The sequence below is a fragment of the Lissotriton helveticus genome, chromosome 7 (assembly GCF_964261635.1).
Source record: "Lissotriton helveticus chromosome 7, aLisHel1.1, whole genome shotgun sequence".
NCBI classification, from domain to species: domain Eukaryota; kingdom Metazoa; phylum Chordata; class Amphibia; order Caudata; family Salamandridae; genus Lissotriton; species Lissotriton helveticus.
In genome coordinates this window covers 414,454,393-414,474,854 of record NC_136068.1, presented here as the reverse complement: position 1 = coordinate 414,474,854, position 20,462 = coordinate 414,454,393, and the positions used below count along the sequence as shown (strand labels likewise).

At 47.1% G+C, this 20,462-nt stretch overlaps 1 protein-coding gene across 8 annotated transcripts in view; it reads left to right on the top strand.

Moving 5' to 3' along the window:
- Positions 1-20,462, top strand: part of LOC144768536 (uncharacterized) — a 1,350,740-nt gene that overhangs the window by 142,372 nt on the left and 1,187,906 nt on the right. For 2 of the 8 annotated variants that reach the window (XM_078652294.1, XM_078652296.1), the window contains one exon: positions 8,953-9,049. The exons of 5 other annotated variants lie outside the window; for them this stretch is intronic. In XM_078652294.1, the coding sequence (XP_078508420.1) occupies positions 9,028-9,049 (22 nt within the window). In that variant the 5' untranslated portion in view covers positions 8,953-9,027. Of the gene's footprint in view, positions 1-2,237; positions 2,257-8,952; positions 9,050-20,462 lie in introns of those variants that run through there. One more of the 8 variants, XM_078652295.1, reaches the window with a different exon arrangement.

The window sequence follows — 20,462 nt, the reverse complement described above, 5'->3', positions numbered from 1 at the left end:
GGTAAGTCTAGGTCTTGCCACCACATGAAATAGAGTATTAAAATCTTTGCAAGAAATCAAATACTTAGCACAGAATGCACCAGAAAGTACAGATATTGTTAAAACTTTTATGTTGGATACATACTATCCCAAAAAGAGTCCAAATCTCGAAAACCTATGTCTGTATGAAATACTTCAACATTACAGCGTTATAAGAAAAGTTACAGGAAATATAAAAGAAGAAAAATATGCCGTAATTGTATGTGATGGATGTTTGGTAAACCAGTGCAAAAGTCAATCTTATTACCCACAGAAAACTCAGTTGCGAAAGTTCAGATAAGAGGGAATATTTTTCTATGAAGATTCTTTTAATACAAGTAAAGATAGTATTCAGTGCATAATTTTCCCTATATTCTACAAATGTTAAATGATGAGGTTGCACAAGAAAGTACTATTGCAGCTGAAATAGCTAGAGAAAGTTCTCAAGATAGTCAAAGTTCTGGTCCACTGAGTCAAGATCCACTGGGACAACCAATTATCAAAAATGAAAATGAAGCAGCAATAGTCATGTATGAGGTAGAATCTGCAATGCAACAAGCGCACAGCAGGATATTATTCAGTTGAAAAAGTTACAACTAAATATTGAACAGAAAGAAATATATCTACAATTGTAAGAACAGATACAATATGTTTTGCTACATGAAAAAAAAAGAATGCCAAAGCTCACCATTTAAACCTATTCTACTGTACAGCAGCGATCAAGCTAGAACAGGAAAATGTTTCTTAATTAAAGTTTTGACCAGTTATCTACACAAAACTCCAGAATCATATTTATCTTGTGTTGTAACAGCTCCAACAGAATTAGCAGCACACAACATTAGAGGGATTACTTTACATTGATTACTTATCCTACCAGTTGAACATGATAATACATTGAAATATCAGAAGCTATCTTGAGATACTTGTTATGAAGTCTCAATAGTACTGAAGAAAATGAAACTTTTAATCATTGTTGAGGTGAGCATGGTCTCAAACGTAATGCTTGCCTTTGTACATGTAAGAATGCAACAGATTTTAAAAACAAATTACGATGTTCTGTTTGGAGGAAAACACTTAATTGTGTTCGTAGATCTACTACAACTTACTCCTGTAAAAGGACAACCTGTTTTTAAAATACTTGTCCGTGAAGACATTAAGAAATCTTTGGGAAGTATTGGAAATGTGAACATGTGGTTACATTTTGAATATAAAGAACTTGTCAAGAATATGCGACAAGCAAGTGATGAAGATTACGAAAATATTCTTCAAGACATAAGAATTGGTATTTTGACGAAACATGGTAAACAGGCTTTAGAAAGTCCGCCACTAAGGAACTTGTTTACAACTGGAAACACAGCAGCTGAAGTAATGTACACCATGCTTGGAGAAAAGCAGTCTATAGTTTGCCTAATACCTACACTGCAAGAGTGTTTTATATTTAATCAACAACTTCTTGAACTGGAAAAACAACAAATAGTAGATATTGAAGCTATTGATAAAATTGAACACCAGGGAGTGACCATTCTTCTTACAGAGAAAGTACAGGCTAAATTGGTCTCTTTGGAAAAGTCTGTATCTAAAAGTGCAGGCTTAGAAAATACTTTACATGTATGTAAAAACTGTTGGGTAATTCTAGGGTGTAATTTGAATGTAGAAGAAGATTTAGTAAATGGAGCAATGAGAAACATTTTTGAATTTGTAAAATTTCAGAATAGAGATGGAATCTAATGTTTCATTATAAAAGTTGACCAAATTAAAGAGGTAAGTAATATTGGGCTTTGTGTTGTACATTTATTTGCATGTAAAAGATTTGTATGTTCGCAGACAACAGTTTCCTCTGTCTTTACCATATGCAGTAACTATTCATAAATCACAAGGTTTAAGTATAGCCACTGATTTTGTAAATATTGGAAATACAGTGTTTAAAGTGGGAATGGCATAGGTTATTATTGTCTCGAGTAAGAACATTGTCTGGTTTGTATTTGATAGATTTTACTGAGAAAAGGGTTAGTGCTGATGCATTTTGTGTAAGAGACTACAATTGTTTAAGAAGACTTTATGCTCCTGATTTAGGCGAATAGCCCATATATGAGAAACGTGTAGTGTGTCCAAAACGGAAATATGTCAAAGATGGAATTGAGGTTCAAAAAAAGAAAACAAATGAATAGAAATTTAGAGGCGGAGAGAAAATGGAAGCTGTTGATGACATTGAAGGATAGCCGTTGGAAAACAGTTCAGGTATCAAGTGTTCTGCTAATGTGATTCTGAATGTTGTCTTTTATCTACAAGATCTTCATCATGAAATCTTAGGAAATTGTGAAAAAAGATTCTGTTCTGCAATGCATTTTTAGATATATGTACTGTTTTTTTTACATTTACTCTCAATATACAACAAGATGCACACACATTTCTAATGCTTATGCTTGGAGTATTAGACCATGAAGGAATACAGATTGAAAACATTTTGGACTAAGTTACAGATGGTATCATAAATTTGAAGAGTGTTAATTTACTTCTACCACTGAAATACAAACAGAACGATTCATATACTTGACAATACCAGACTGCAAATCAGTAACTTTTAACAAATTGATAAAAACAGCCAATCAAACATGAGATGTTCGAATTGTGGATCAGAGATGTTGTCTACAATATATATAGAAAGATTTGGAAAATATCTCATTGTAATGCTACAACGTTTCGCAGTGCTTAATTTGTAAACTATTAAGTGCCAGGGCTCTGACCAAGAGGCCACTGCAGCTTGCACCACCCATTGCCCCTGTCATTGCTGCCAAAACAACTACTAACCATATCTCTCGCATGTAAATGCGCCAATTCAGAATATTCCAGGTTCCCAAAGCTAAAGGAATGGCTGGGGAGGAAGGTATTAGTAATTTTTTTATCTATATTGTTTTCCTAAACAACTGTTATACTGCTCATCTCTAAATTACATGAGCAGCACCACCTTCGGGGGGCAGATCATTTGGGGTGGCAGCTGCTAAATTACGGAACAGTCTCCCCTGGGATATCAGGCAACTCAGAGAGCTCCTTCCATTTAGAAAAAGGGTAAAAACCTGGCAGTTTCCCAGGACGTAGTGGCCGGTCCCTGTTTTTTACTCGCCCCCCTTGAGTCGCGTTCCCAGCGCCAGGATGCCTGCTAGGTGATAGCGCGCTTTATACATTGAATAAATAATAACTAAATAAAGGTGGGCACAGGCTATAAGACTGATCTGTGCTGCACACATAGGACAAATTGGGGTGCAGGGGGTGACACGAGCCAAGTGGGGGACAAAACTGCGCTGGAGTGACGCAGCACCCCGGGCAGTGTAGCGGCGGCTGCACAATCCTTGTCTCATCACGTGTTTTATCAGCGCGGAGCCGGGAGGAACGAGCGGCTCGCGACAGGCGAAGGTCGTCGGGGCAGAGAAGCGCGACACCCTGAACGCACTCCAAAGACCTCAGTGGGGTGAAAGAGCACTTGGGTACGACAGCGCGATGGCATGGAGGCGTCTGTAGCAAGTGGCGGCACATAGGCGGAGGCTGTATGCGAGAGCCAGAGAGCCGGGCCCTAAAGCTGAAGAGCCCAGTTGTAGGAGTGGATCCGTTTTGGTGACGCCTAAACCACGCCAACACGTACAAGCAACTTGGAGGGGTGAGCTTATGGCTTGGGTCGCAGGCCTCCCCTGGACTCGAATAACTAGCCTGACACAGACGCAGCGGCCAAAGTCCCGCTTGCGGGCGGCCTGGGCTCACCCCCACCATGGGGAGAGGAGATAAGACCCAAACTAAATTGTCATTTGAACAGAATCGCTCCAAATCCCAAGGCGCCTCAATTCTGATGCGACGAGAATGCAGGCAACAGAGAGCGAGGACTCTGGCACGGACATACGAAGCTTTCTCCTTTCCATGGAAAAAAACTGACAGCGGAATAGTGACGCTGGGCACGAAGATGGATGCACTGTCCAACAGAATGGATAGGATGGCGGAGAGAATGGACAAGCACACAGAGAGACTTGATATGTCAGAAAGGAGAATCACAGAAGTGGAAGAGGGCAAACTACTCTAGACTCGGACCGTAAAAAACTAGGGAAAGTCCTGCAGGACAAGACAGAGGATCTGGAAGTCCGCTCGCGACGCTGCAACCTGAGAATCACAGGCCTGCCAGAGACGACCCCCACTGGGAACATGGAACTGTTCGTCGAGAAGCTGTTGGTCACCCTCCTGGGAGAAGGAGTCTTCTCTGTTATGTTCGCAGTGGAACGAGCCCATCGTTCACTGGGCTCCCGACCACCGCCGGGGACCCCTCCGCGTCCCATAATTGCAAAACTGCTCAACTACAGAGACAGGGATTCGGCGCTCCGCATTGCCCGTGAGAAAAAGACAGTGAGGTTTGAAGGCTCTGATATATCCTTGTACCCTGATTTCACGATGCGGGTGCAGGAAGCTCGCAAAAACTTCATGCCACTGAAGAAGCAACTACGGGACCTGGCATCCACGGACTACATCCTCCTTGTGGACCAGAACTTCCACCTCAAAAACAACAACGACGCAAACTCCACCGCCCTGATCAACAACCTCGCCAATATCCCAAGTTGGGGAGGTTCGATTGTTGTTTGAGGGGACTGTTTAGGTTTTTGCATACAGTACACTGTGTAAGCATGCAAAACCAGCTGGGGTATACTACGTGCAGTGTCAACATAGATGGCGGGAACGGCTGAAATAGATAAGCCGAACCAGGCTGACTCCCTTAGAGCGATGACGTGGGATGTCAGAGGACTCAATGACCACTGTAAGCTACGTAAAGTACTGAGCTATCTGAACAGACAACACATTGATGTAGCCTTGCTCCAAGAGACGCATCTCCCACAGTCGAGCACGATGCTACGCTGTAAGGGTTTGATCTGTGATATAAACTCAGCGGGATTTAGAACACATGCTAGGGGGGTATTGACCTGGGTACACCCTAAATCTGCCCTCACTTTAGAGTTGCTAATGGCGGAGACCGGAGGGCGTTATGTAATATCCAGATGTAAGGGGAAGGGAATTGACTTGGTGGTAGTGAATGCGTATGGACCCAACTATGACTGCCCTGAGTTTTTCACATCGCTGGCAAATGTAACACGTGGTTATCACACAGTACAGTTTTTATGAGGTGGAGATTTTAAGCTGGTTAAAGACCCTGACCAGGACAGGTCGGCGGGCCCGGTACGTAGAACTGTTGCGACAACGCAAATGCTGGACAGTGTGATGATCCGTATGGACCTCACTGATGTATGGAGAACGCGCACTCAAGATAGGGGAGGTTATACACACTACTCAGCTTACCACAATCTACGTACCCGTATGTAGATTGTTGGTTAGCCTCCACGTCACTGCTGGGATTGCTGGTCCTATCCACCTCTAAGAAGTTAATACAACCAAGGGGAGCTCGCGGGGGCCATAGAAACTTACTTTGCAACAAATATAGGTTTGATGTAATGCTTCCAAACTATATGGGAGGCCTTTAATGTGTATATAAGGAGAAAAGCAATGGCTAACCACTCAGGAGTCCTGAAATCTATTCAACAGAGATTGGTGGACTTAGAACAGAAGCTGGGACGACTGGAGGCGCGACAGGTGGTGGAAGGCGATAGGGAGCTTGAGGAAGAAATACAAGTACTGCTAGGTGAATACCATGAAGAGGCAGATAGAGAAGTGAAACATATGGGCAAGTACGCTACGGCACACACTTATGGAGAGGGAGACAGGCCAGGCTTGGTACTCGGTCAGATGCTGAAAGCGAAGCGGGGTAAAACGCTAATCATGGCGGTGAGGTCAGCGAAGGGAGATATCTTAACTGAAGAAGTGGACATAGCGAAGAGGTTTAGACAATTCTACTCAGACTTATACACATCAAGATCAGGGGACATGGATGAGGAGATACTAGACTATTTGGAGCACATTAAGCTGCCATTCCTCACTGACAGCTGCAGTGGGCCATAGACACTGTTAGATATCTGGGCATCCAGTTACACACAAACTCGGAGATAGTGTTCCGGGAGAACTATGGCATGGCATTTAGTAAACTAGAGGACGACGTGGAGTCTTGCTGTCGACTCCCGCTCTAACTTATGGGTCGTATTTCAATAATGAAGATGGTGGTGCCTAGGTTTCTGTTCCTGTTCACAAACATCCCAATAGTATTGCCACGTACCTTTTATCAAAGATTTAAACAATCTATGATAAAACTGGCATGGGCGGGCAAACAGGCGAGGGTACAATGGCAGGTGCTCACATTGCCTTATGATATGGGAGATCTGGGTGCGCCAGATTTCGAACTATACTACAGAGCTGCGCAGGGTGCCCACATGCATACATGGATGCATGGGGAGTCGAACATCCCATTCATTCGCATGGAAAAACTATTTGCGGACCCTCTTCCCCTACTGGCAATGATTTTCAATCCAGTGGCCGCAGAACCGGGTTACTAGACTCTATAACTGCAACCAATCACGCATGGCACTGCATGCTTCAGCAACAGGGTGGAGCATTGCTGTATTCACCGAATATGCTGGTGGAGTGGACCCTTTGGTTAACTCCCTGCAAGGACAAGGGAGTTATAAGTGCACTACACAAATTGAACATTAAGGTGGCAGGGGACTTATTTCAAGACGGGAAGGCAAAGACTTGGGAACAGGCGGAAGTGACTGCAGGTGCGGGCACCTTATTGCAGGAATTTCAATACTTTAGAGTGTGCAGAGCTATGCTGGAACTGTTTGGGGAGGATATGTCCAAACCGCCAGAGGTGCCGGAACTATCCTATGTCATTAAGACTACATCCCCACGTAAGATAGTAACAAATATCTATAAAATAGCAATGTCACATAGGGTGAATCGTTACACCGGGTCTAGGTTGGCATGGCAAAGAGACCTGCAAATAATGATAGTTGATGAGATGTGGCGATACTGCTGTATGAATACTAGGCGCATTTCACTGCATGGCAGGCACAGACTTGTACACTATAAATACATTAATAGGGCCTACTACACTCCAGAACGATTATGCAGGTACGGGTTCCCGAACCATGAACCAGGTTATTTAGCCTTGCTAGAGGCGACAAACGGTCCCCTAGCGTTTTTTCTGGTGACAGGATCCAAGTAATGAGACACTCGTAACCAGACAATGCTTTACGTGCAGGATCTGTGAGTATGCTGATCCACCACACACACAGCGCGCTTTAGGGTACGCGCTGATATAACTACACATCACAGTGGCCAGCCAAAGATTTTTTGGCCACTTGCACCTATGGTCCTGAAGAAAGCCTCACGAGTATCGTAAAAGGCTGAAACTAGTAGACCTTCACTCACTTTTTAGAAAGATATGGAGGTACATTGTTACCTCCATTATATCCTATTGTTGTTTTTTCCCGTGCCATAGGACCCTTCTATTAAAACTTTTCAAAAAGGGTATTTCCTATAGGTACTTTTAACACATATTTCACTACACATAGCACTGTCACTTTTCACAAAAAATCCCGCTCCGCTGTAAACAGACATTGCAGCACAGCTGGATCGCACTCGGTGATCCAGCTGGGCCCCGATGATGAAGCATGCCACCTACTAGGTAGGTGGGTGAGGGGTTTCTTAACAACAACACCCTGTTGTTAGTATCCGACGACCAGGTGACAGGGGACCATCCCTGACCTGTACCTGCTCAAGGTCTTGTCCTTGTTGTTCTATTATACATGAGGAGGTGACCTGCGAAAGATGTCATGCCCCAGCAGCAGACTTTCTGCATTTAGCATGGCACTACCCGGGAATATATGCATACTGGGAAGACATATTCAGGGAACTGGGGAGGATAGTGGAAGCGGAGCTGACGCCAGACCCGGCAGTGGTACTCCTAGGATACTCTAAAAAAGTGCCAAATGCAATACGTAGATTGGTGGATATGGGTATGCTTATTGCTAAACGGGTGGTAGCACTATGCTGGATGAGAGGACCAGTCCCCACTATTAAGCGATGGACACATGACATGCTGTATTGCTGCACGCAGTCGGAGAACTACAATGAATTACTTCCCCCCGTAGCCGACTGAAACATTTCTGGAGACTATTCACGGCACAGACGCTTAGTGGGAGTGCAGCTACAGGGCCGGCGGAGATAGCGAACCAAGGAGATGCAGAAAAGTATGGCAGCGATCCAATTTGCAAATAGCAGAGTGTGGATAAGTAGGACCTACACTTAGTAGTATTACAGGGAACTTCCTACACGCAGTAGGCGAAGCAAGTGGGGGTTGGTACATGGAAAGGGCAAAGATAGGGAGGGAAGTAAGGATTGAGGGCTGAAAGGGTATACTCTGAAAGAAGGCTAGTTGGAACAGGTATGTGTGAAATGATTTTTGGCAGTTACCAGCGGGACACTTGCGGGGATCGCAAGTAGCTAGGACCTAGAAGACACGGCTCCCTTGTACTAGTGGATACGTAACAGTCATAATACGCTGCCTGCCCATTCTGAGTTGTTGGCATTTAAGCTGTGTAATTACGAGATTAGAGGCGCAAAACCAACGCAATTCAGATGTGTTACGGTGTACGACTGTATGTTTTTGTGTTTCTATGCAATAAAACTTAATTAAAAAAAAAAATAGTTATTGTAGATGAAGGAAGTAATTAACAAAGTGTAGATATAAAAACACATAGCTAAACGTATTGAAAATGATGCTCTACCCTGATTTGGGTTTTTTTCTACAATCAAATCAACTTGATTGTTTTTTTCCCCGCTGTTCAATGATGATACTACATTGAAATCCCTGTGTAAGGTGAACTTAAGTGGAATCTGAGAACAGCAGAAAAAGGAAACTGAAAATGTTATGTAATTCTAAATTTATGTTCTGTTTTAAAAATATAATATTATTTTTGTGATATATTATTAAACAACAGCTTTTCTTCTTTATAGTATCTACTGTTGAAGTTTGAAAATACTTTTAATGCTGTTTAGGACAATACTACTCTAAAATTCTTCTCCTGAGTAATGTATCTAAATTACTTGAAAGGTAAGAATAAATAATATATTATGCAGGATAGTGTGAAAAATGTTTACATTTTAAATAAATTAGAAATAAATAACATATATATAATGTTGATCCTTTACACTATTTGAAAACTATCATTATGTTGCTAATGTAATCAGGCAGGCAGTCATGCTTTCATGTAGACGCTACCCATCCACTCACCCATTCTCTGAAGCACAAGTCTTGCACCAATAGGATAACCCAGGCATTACCTTTGTATTCTTTCTTTGACACAGGTACTAACAATGCACTCATCCATCCACCCAGACACTACCCATTCACTCATGCAATCACCCAGGCACTCATCCAATCATCCAGGCACTACCCATGCACTTATGCAATCACTTAGGCACTACCTATGCAGTTTCATATGTCTTCATTTCGAATTATTTTCATCATAAAAGACGGTACATAGTAAAATACATCTTAATAAAAGAAAGAAAAAAAATGAGAACACGGATTAGTCTAAAAACATCAGAAAAAGATGTGTATGCACTCATGGCCATTACATGGTAACATATTTAAAAGATATGAAAGTGGGTTGAAATACATAGGAAAGACAAGCTAACAAAGCTACCTAAAACCAGTCAGATGCTTACTCTTTATTCCTTATAATCCACACCCATCATAAAAACTTCGCTACCGCAATTACAATGAGTTCACTAGTCTCTGTCCTAATGATCCTTAGAGCTTCCAACCCGACCCTGATACCCATGTTACGACAGATGGGTTTAAGCCATTTTGCCCGAGGGGCTGCATACGCCGGGCATTCGAAAAATGTGTCCGACGGATTCCTCACGGATAGGGCACCATCGACAGAATTCGGCCTCCTGGCCCTTCCATCTTTTGGTGAATGTAGGAGAGTAGGGTCTGCAATCCTATGATCACCCAGATTTTTGCTTTTTGCTGCACTGGTTTACGACTTTCCCTGGCTGTGGGCCTGCTAATCAGACCCACAGCCTAGCTGTTCTCTCTATCCAAATTGTACTCAAGTACTGAATTGGCACTGGGCCCTCTCCAAGTCCCTGTACCCAGGGCTGAGGTGTACCCAGAAGTCTCCCAGGGGCTGAAGCATGTATTATGCCACCCCTGGGCTGACTAACTAAACTGACACAACTGGCTGCACGACAGCTGGGGCAAGGTGGTGTACTCACCCTTTGCTTTAGATATAGTATACCTATATCTAACCCTAAAATGGACACACAGATCTCCTATCAGTCACTCCTATGGCAGGCCTTAACAATCCTGAAGGCAGAGTGCTTGGAATCGTGTGAGATGGTGCTCTGGCATGAGCTGAGCCTGTCTGCGGCTTTCGGGATCCATCCCTTAGCCGTTTCCACGATATCGCATACCATATACTCTTAAGTGCATTATAATCCTCGCGGTTATATGCCAACTCTGGTATCGCTTTATCAAAACATGTCGAGTAAGGTGTCATACGAATTGGAATACTAACCCCTCGCCAATTCTGGCGACGGGGTTAGCATTCCACCCTTCTAGAGGGACACGACATGTATGTAACCCCTAACCTCGGTTAAAGTCAGACAGAGCCTTAGCATCCACAAAATGGATGCTGCCACCGAGACACAAGTCTGCCCTCCTGCTGCTGGGAGTCCTCCCAGAGCAGGAGATAAGGACAAAGGGTTTCCTGCCAGGGGCGGTGCCAGCACCGTCCCAGACAGGATTTTGTGTATTGTAGGTAGGCAGGGCTTCAGAGGAAGGTGACTGCACGTGGCACCCCGGTGCTCACTGTGCATAGGCTGGCTTGAACCAGTTCCAGGGACACTCCAGACCCTGTGCTGGGGAAAAGCCCGCCAAGGAAGTGGGTGTAACCACCCCCCTCCTGGTCCCACCCCTAGGGCAGGACTTAGTCGCGTGCCAGCCCCCTTTTCCCAGATAAAGGTAGGAGCAGGCCCCCTTCCAAATTAGATCATCTTTGGAATCAAGATACCACTTTCCACGAAAGGACTTCACGATTTCTTCTTCAAGATTCTCCCTTGTGGCTAAGGAGTAGTCACCCTGCATCCGCAGGCACCATCTAAGAACACTGCGGTCTGCTGCACGTCCTTCCTCCGGAATCCGACTGCCCAGCTCGACGAGACCCGGCTTCCCTGGCACCTCTGACCTCTACCCACCTCTACAGCACAGCTGAGAACCGTGGGTGCGACGAGACCTCGAGGGACCGGCCATCGCCAAGACTGCATGACTTCTGCACAGCAAGCCCACCGAGTAATTTCCTGGTGAGTGCTTTGGGGTCCGAGAAGCCCCCACCCTGAGCAGCTCCAGCACCGAAGAGCAGCCCCCCAGCATCTCCACGATCGGCGTGGGGCCCTTCTGCTTTTTGCTGCTCACCGCGTTGTTTGGCTACTAGCCCGCTGGCTTGTGGCCTCCCGAACGACGCCCGACGACAATACTGCTACTAGTCTGGTTGCTCCAGACTGGCCCTTGCTTCCCTCCATCGGAGAAGTATCCTGGACCCTCCTGGTCCGGCTAAGACGCCATTTTAGGTCCACCGCGTGGGCCTTGCATTTGCCAAGACTTGTTGCCCAATCCTGGGTCCAGCGACGTCGACAGCAAGAACCTTCGTGGGACAGCTCGCACCTCCATCCTGGTCGCCGACAACGCCTCCTGGTCCGAGAGATTGCAGAGCCCAGCAGCGCCCACTCACCTGACTGTGGTGACTTCGCCCGGTGCCATCCTGGTGCCCACTTAATCACTGGCCAGTGATTCAAGAACTTGGTCCCCTCTGCTTTCAGGTTTTCTTCTTCCTTGATCCAGGCTTGGATCCATCGAACTTTTCTTCACTGGTCGCCTGCCAGCAACTTCCTTCTTCCAGGCTCCTGGTCCGGCACGAGGATTCCCGACGTCTTTTCAGACCTATGCAGCTGCAGCCCCTGGGCTAGGTAACTTCGGCATTTCGGTGCCCCAGCATAGCCTCACTATCCAAGGGTCAGGATCCACTGTCGTTTTCTCCCTACCAGGTCGGGTTCGCCCGTGAACACTAACTTTGTGAATTGTAGCTTCCATAGACTTTGTCCCGCATCCCGCGTGAGAGTGCACACTCTGCACCCGAGTCCCCTAGGCCTCCTAGAAGTAATCTAACGATTCTATAGTCAAGTCCTAGCGATTCCAAAGCCTATTAGTACTGTACTTACCTGCTAGTAATTTCGCATTCCACTTTTAGAGTATATGGTTTTTCGTGCCCCTCGGGCATTTGTGTATAACGTGCTAACTTAAGTATTTTCATAAGAGTTTTGGTGTGTGCTTAGCACCCTGTCCTCATAAAGAGTACAGGGTTGTTGTGATTCTAATAAATACATTGTTTATTTTCATAACACTTGTGTGGTGTCCTTTCACTGGGTGTTCAAGGGGTAATGTGATGGTAAAACAGCTGTCTTAACACGCCCTCTAGAGTCTTAGCCTTAGACTGCTCGTATCCATGCTACTAGGATAGCTGGTCTATAAGGTTGACTTACAACCAATCATCAATAAGGGTTGTTTGGACTGATATATAGTGATCACTAGAATAGTGAACACTGCACATCAGGCCAACTTCTCACATTGGTGAGCAGCGGTTGGGATTTGAGCTTGCTGTTGTTTTACCACACATGCCCTAAGAATATCTTGTGAAAGATCACATAAGTACTAAAGGTACATATAACTTAGCTTAGAATACTCTGAGTTCTACTGAACCAGCTGTTGTAGCTCCTAGGGCCTAGCACACCCTAAACTACAACTCTAGCAAGGGATCAGTAGGCAAACATATAGTGTAGGTAAGTGCACCACTTACACCTCACTAGAAAAGCATGTCTACCCAGGGAGAATCTACTGAGACTCCCCTGGTCAGTGTTGACCCTCCACAGGTCACTTCAAGATATGCAGCTCTCAGTTTTCAGGAGATGAGACAAATCTGTGTCTCCAGGAAACTGAAGCAGGGGTCTAACCCCACCACTCCCTTTCTGATAGGTCTCTTAGAGACATATGATGCCAGAAAGCTTTCTCAGTTACATGAGAACATGCCAGCCTTAGAGGGAACCTCTGAGGATCCAGACCTCCCCAACATTGCCAATGCAGTTGAGGAGGAGGATCAGGGGGAACTCTCTGGGGACGAGGTAGACAAAGGTCTTGAGGTAGTCAGAAGGCTAACTAGGGCCAACTTAGACTTGCTTGGGCTAGGATCTGGGGGACCCCCAGTACTGACCCTAAGTAGGCCTAACCTTGGAGTTAGGAGAGATAGATCTCTTTCTAGGGACTCCAATAGATCTCTGCACTCTAATGCCTCTTCTCAGAGGAGAAGGAACTCTCCCCAGAGGAGATTGACTTCCCCTCAGAGAATGGAGCATGAAGCTAGGATGAGACAGGCTACTCTGAGGATTGAAAGGGAAGAAATTGCCCTGGCCAAAGAGAAGCTTGCCTTGGCAAGAGAGCAGCAGATGAGTGGGCTAGCTCCCACTGGTGGCAGCAATCTCCCAAGAGATAGAGAGAAGGGTTTAGATACTAAACACCTGACTAAAATAGTGCCCCCCTTTAAGCAAGGGGATGATATCCAGAAATGGATGGCTGCTTTGGAGAGGGCCTGCACTGTGCAGTGCATTCCCCGAAGTCAGTGGGCAGCTATACTGTGGCTCTCCTTTGATGGCAAAGGTAGAGATAAGCTCCTCACTACAAGAGTGGAGGATGCTAATGATTACCAGGTCCTGAAAAATGCACTGATTGATGGGTTTGGTTTAACCACTGAGCAGTACAGGTTGCTGTTCAGAGACACCCAGAAAACTCAGTCTCAGGACTGGTCTGACTTTGTGGATAGTGCCACTAAGGCTTTGGAGGGCTGGTTGCTGGGTAGCAAGGTTACAGATTACACAGGATTGTATAATCTTATGATGAGAGAACAAATTTTAAACAATTGTCAGAACCAGTTGTTGCACCAGCACCTTGTTGATTCAGATCTGACCTCTCCCCAAGAATTGGGAAAGAAGGCAGACAAATGGGTCAGGACAAGGATCAAGCAGAACCAGAACCAGGGTGGTCAGAAGAAAGCAGACCAGAAGGGTAATGCAAAGAGTGAACAAAATGACCAGAAGTCTTCACCAGGTCCCCAACAAACCAAAGAGGGTGGGGGTCAGGCTTCCCAGAAGAAGAAGACTCAAGAAGGCCAGTCAAAAAGGTGGTGCCAGTACTGCAAAAGTAAATCTCACTGGTTTAGTGAGTGCACCAAAAGAGGAGGACAAACTCCTGCCACTACAGCCCCTAAGGCAACTGCACCCCCTAGTACAGTCAGTAGTGGTAGTGTACCTCCCAAGGCATTAGTTGGGTTAACCTTGGGAACTGAGGGGTCTGACAACTTAGTTGGCACACTCACTCAGGCTGTCCTTGTCTGTACAGGGGATATGGATATAACCCCTGAGATAAGTCCCAATACTTTGGGCAAATACAGGCAGACGCCTTTGATTAATGGCAAAATGGCTCAGGCCTATAGGGACACTTGTGCCAGTGTCACCATGGTGACACCTAACTTTGTGGACCCTGGACAGATCATGCCAGGTACTGATTTCCTGGTGACCAATGCCGGCAATGTCACTACTAGTCATAGTGTGGCAATTGTGGCTTTCTCCTGGGGTGGAGTGAAGGGACAAAAGAAAGTTGTAGTCAGTTCAGACCTCCCAGTTGATTGTTTGTTGGGCAATGATTTGGAGTCATCACAATGGTCAGAAGTGGAGCAGAGGACTCACATGGAAATGTTAGGCTTGCCAGCACATGTGCTTGCTGTGACTAGGTCACAGGCCAGAAAATGCCCCACTGAACAGGTGCTGGATCCTGAAATGATGGACCAGACACCTCCCAAGAAGAAGAGCAGTAAGGGTAAGGCTTTGCCTTCCCCCTTGCCCCAGGTTGAGGATCAAGTCTCTGAGGAGGCTGATCTGAGAGAACTGAGGGAAACTGAGCCTAAAGAGCTTGAACTTGATCAAGTTGAGTTTCTGGGCTCAGGGGGACCCACCAGAGCAGACCTGGGGAAGGCACAGTTAGACTGCCCTTCCCTTGAACCCCTCAGGCAGCAGGCTGCTGCTGAGGCTGCAGGGAATGCCACAGGTGCCCACAGGGTATACTGGGAGGATGGACTCCTGTACTCTGAGTCAAGAGACCCCAAGCCTGGTGCAACCAGGAGGCTGGTCATCCCCTTGTCTCTGAGAGGTTTCCTTCTCACCTTGGCCCATGAGATTCCCCTTGCAGGTCATTTAGGTCAGACAAAGACTTGGGACAGGCTTGTCTCACACTTTCACTGGCCCCATATGAATGAGAATACCAAGGAGTTTTGTCGCTCCTGTGTCACTTGCCAAGCCAGTGGTAAGTCAGGTGGCACAACAAAGGCCCCCCTCATACCACTACCTGTGGTGGGGGTTCCCTTTGAAAGGGTGGGGATTGACATTGTTGGTCCAATGGAACCCCAGACAGCATCAGGGCACAAGTTTATACTGGTGGTAGTGGATCATGCCACCAGGTATCCTGAAGCTATTCCACTTAGGACCACTACAGCACCTGTAGTGGCAAGGGCCCTAGTTGGAGTGTTCTCCAGAGTGGGCTTCCCTAAGGAGGTTGTTTCTGACAGAGGTACAAACTTCATGTCAGGATATCTGACTGCAATGTGGAAGGAGTGTGGTGTGAACTACAAGTTCACCACACCCTACCACCCACAATGCAATGGGCTTGTTGAGAGATTCAACAGGACCCTCAAAGGGATGATTCATGGGCTACCTGAAACTCTTAGGAGAAGATGGGATGTCCTGATCCCCTGCCTCTTGTTTGCTTACAGAGAGGTCCCACAGAAGGGGGTTGGCTACAGCCCTTTTGAGCTTCTGTATGGGCATCCTGTAAGAGGACCCCTGTGTTTGGTGAAGGAAGGATGGGAGAGACCTCTCAAAAAGCCTGCAACCAACATAGTGGACTATGTACTTGGTCTCCGCTCCAGGATGGCTGAGTATATGGAGAAGGCATCTAAAAACCTGGAGGCCAGCCAAGAACTTCAAAAAGCTTGGCATGACCAAAAGGCTGTTCTGACTGTGTACCAGCCAGGACAGAAGGTGTGGGTGCTGGAGCCAGTGGCCCCAGCAGCTCTGAAAGACAAATGGTCTGGGCCCCACACCATCATTGAGCAAAAGGGAGAGGTTACCTACTTGGTGGACCTTGGAACTCCCAGGAGCCCTCTCAGAGTGCTCCATGTTAACAGGCTCAAGGCATATGTTGACAGGAAGGACATGAGCTTGCTCATGGCCACAGATGAGGGACAGGAGGAAGAGAGTGACCCTCTCCCAGACCTGCTCACTCAGAATCCTGATGATGGATCAGTTGATGGTGTTGTCTTTTGTGGCAGCCTCACTGAACATCAGCAACAGGATTGCAGGCAAGTCCTGCAATCCTTCAGACATATGTTCTCTTTGACACCCAGCCAAACTGATTGGTGTACCCATGATGTTGACACTGGGGACAGTCTGCCTGTCAAGAGTAAAATCTACAGACAGCCTGATCATGTTAGAGACTGCATCAAAACTGAAGTGCAGAAAATGTTGGAGCTGGGAGTCATTGAGCCCTCAGATAGCCCTTGGGCTAGCCCAGTAGTTCTAGTGCCAAAGCCTCACACCCAGGGTGGTAAGAAAGAGATGAGGTTTTGCGTAGACTACAGAGGCCTCAATGCAGTCACTAAGACTGATGCCCACCCAATACCAAGAGCAGATGAACTTATAGATAAATTGGCTTCTGCCAACTTCTTAAGTACATTTGATTTGACAGCTGGGTATTGGCAAATCAGGTTAGCTGAGGAGGCCAAGCCCAAGACAGCATTTTCTACCCCTGGAGGGCATTATCAATTTGTGGTAATGCCCTTTGGACTGAAAAATGCACCTGCCACCTTCCAAAGGTTGGTGAATCAAGTCCTCACTGGGCTGGATGACTTCTGTGCAGCATATCTAGACGATATTGCTGTCTTTAGCTCCACCTGGGAGGATCACCTGGTCCACCTGAGGAAAGTGTTAGAGGCCCTGCAAAAGGCAGGCCTCACTATCAAGGCCACAAAGTGCCAGATAGGGCAGACACAGGTTGTATACCTGGGCCACCTTGTAGGTGGAGGCCAGGTTCAGCCACTGGAGAGTAAGATACAGGCCATCAAGGACTGGACTCCTCCAATCACCCAGACTCAGGTTCGAGCTTTCTTGGGCCTGACTGGGTACTATAGGAAGTTTGTCAGAAATTATGGGTCCATAGTGACCCCTCTTAATGACCTGACAAGCAAAAAGATGCCAAAGAAAGTTCAGTGGACAGCAAGCTGTCAGAAAGCATTCAATGACCTAAAGCAGGCCATGTGCACGCACCTATCCTAAAGAGTCCAGATTACTCCAAGCCATTCATTGTCCAAACAGATGCTTCTGAGTTGGGTGTGGGGGCTGTTCTGTCTCAACTGAATTTTGATGGTAATGATCAGCCTATTGCTTTCATTAGTAGGAGGTTGACACCCAGAGAGAAAAATTGGTCAGCTATTGAGAGGGAGGCCTTTGCTGTGGTCTGGGCCCTGAAGAAGCTGAGGGCCTACTTGTTTGGCACTCACTTCACCATTCAGATAGACCATAAGCCCCTCTTGTGGCTAAATCAGATGAAGGGTGAAAACCCCAAACTGCTTAGGTGGTCCATTTCCCTACAGGGGATGGATTTTACAGTGGAGCATAGACCTGGTACTGATCACAGCAATGCTGATGGGCTCTCCAGGTATTTCCACTTAGAGCAAGAAGACTCACCTGGTCAAGGTTAGTTTATTGTCCCAAAGTTTGGGGGGGGGGGTCATGTAGGAGAGTAGGGTCTGCAATCCTATGATCACCCAGATTTTTGCTTTTTGCTGCACTGGTTTACGACTTTCCCTGGCTGTGGGCCTGCTAATCAGACCCACAGCCTAGCTGTTCTCTCTATCCAAATTGTACTCAAGTACTGAATTGGCACTGGGCCCTCTCCAAGTCCCTGTACCCAGGGCTGAGGTGTACCCAGAAGCCTCCCAGGGGCTGAAGCATGTATTATGCCACCCCTGGGCTGACTAACTAAACTGACACAACTGGCTGCACGACAGCTGGGGCAAGGTGGTGTACTCACCCTTTGCTTTAGATATAGTATACCTATATCTAACCCTAAAATGGACACACAGATCTCCTATCAGTCACTCCTATGGCAGGCCTTAACAATCCTGAAGGCAGAGTGCTTGGAATCGTGTGAGATGGTGCTCTGGCATGAGCTGAGCCTGTCTGCGGCTTTCGGGATCCATCCCTTAGCCGTTTCCACGATATCGCATACCATATACTCTTAAGTGCATTATAATCCTCGCGGTTATATGCCAACTCTGGTATCGCTTTATCAAAACATGTCGAGTAAGGTGTCATACGAATTGGAATACTAACCCCTCGCCAATTCTGGCGACGGGGTTAGCATTCCACCCTTCTAGAGGGACACGACATGTATGTAACCCCTAACCCCGGTTAAAGTCAGACAGAGCCTTAGCATCCACAAAATGGATGCTGCCACCGAGACACAAGTCTGCCCTCCTGCTGCTGGGAGTCCTCCCAGAGCAGGAGATAAGGACAAAGGGTTTCCTGCCAGGGGCGGTGCCAGCACCGTCCCAGACAGGATTTTGTGTATTGTAGGTAGGCAGGGCTTCAGAGGAAGGTGACTGCACGTGGCACCCCGGTGCTCACTGTGCATAGGCTGGCTTGAACCAGTTCCAGGGACACTCCAGACCCTGTGCTGGGGAAAAGCCCGCCAAGGAAGTGGGTGTAACCACCCCCCTCCTGGTCCCACCCCTAGGGCAGGACTTAGTCGCGTGCCAGCCCCCTTTTCCCAGATAAAGGTAGGAGCAGGCCCCCTTCCAAATTAGATCATCTTTGGAATCAAGATACCACTTTCCACGAAAGGACTTCACGATTTCTTCTTCAAGATTCTCCCTTGTGGCTAAGGAGTAGTCACCCTGCATCCGCAGGCACCATCTAAGAACACTGCGGTCTGCTGCACGTCCTTCCTCCGGAATCCGACTGCCCAGCTCGACGAGACCCGGCTTCCCTGGCACCTCTGACCTCTACCCACCTCTACAGCACAGCTGAGAACCGTGGGTGCGACGAGACCTCGAGGGACCGGCCATCGCCAAGACTGCATGACTTCTGCACAGCAAGCCCACCGAGTAATTTCCTGGTGAGTGCTTTGGGGTCCGAGAAGCCCCCACCCTGAGCAGCTCCAGCACCGAAGAGCAGCCCCCCAGCATCTCCACGATCGGCGTGGGGCCCTTCTGCTTTTTGCTGCTCACCGCGTTGTTTGGCTACTAGCCCGCTGGCTTGTGGCCTCCCGAACGACGCCCGACGACAATACTGCTGCTAGTCTGGTTGCTCCAGACTGGCCCTTGCTTCCCTCCATCGGAGAAGTATCCTGGACCCTCCTGGTCCGGCTAAGACGCCATTTTAGGTCCACCGCGTGGGCCTTGCATTTGCCAAGACTTGTTGCCCAATCCTGGGTCCAGCGACGTCGACAGCAAGAACCTTCGTGGGACAGCTCGCACCTCCATCCTGGTCGCCGACAACGCCTCCTGGTCCGAGAGATTGCAGAGCCCAGCAGCGCCCACTCACCTGACTGTGGTGACTTCGCCCGGTGCCATGCTGGTGCCCACTTAATCACTGGCCAGTGATTCAAGAACTTGGTCCCCTCTGCTTTCAGGTTTTCTTCTTCCTTGATCCAGGCTTTGATCCATCGAACTTTTCTTCACTGGTTGCCTGCCAGCAACTTCCTTCTTCCAGGCTCCTGGTCCGGCACGAGGATTCCCGACGTCTTTTCAGACCTATGCAGCTGCAGCCCCTGGGCTAGGTAACTTCGGCATTTCGGTGCCCCAGCATAGCCTCACTATCCAAGGGTCAGGATCCACTGTCGTTTTCTCCCTACCAGGTCGGGTTCGCCCGTGAACACTAACTTTGTGAATTCTAGCTTCCATAGACTTTGTCCCGCATCCCGCGTGAGAGTGCACACTCTGCACCCGAGTCCCCTAGGCCTCCTAGAAGTAATCTAACGATTCTATAGTCAAGTCCTAGCGATTCCAAAGCCTATTAGTACTGTACTTACCTGCTAGTAATTTCGCATTCCACTTTTAGAGTATATGGTTTTTCGTGCCCCTCGGGCATTTGTGTATAACGTGCTAACTTAAGTATTTTCATAAGAGTTTTGGTGTGTGCTTAGCACCCTGTCCTCATAAAGAGTACAGGGTTGTTGTGATTCTAATAAATACATTGTTTATTTTCATAACACTTGTGTGGTGTCCTTTCACTGGGTGTTCAAGGGGTAATGTGATGGTAAAACAGCTGGCTTAACACGCCCTCTAGAGTCTTAGCCT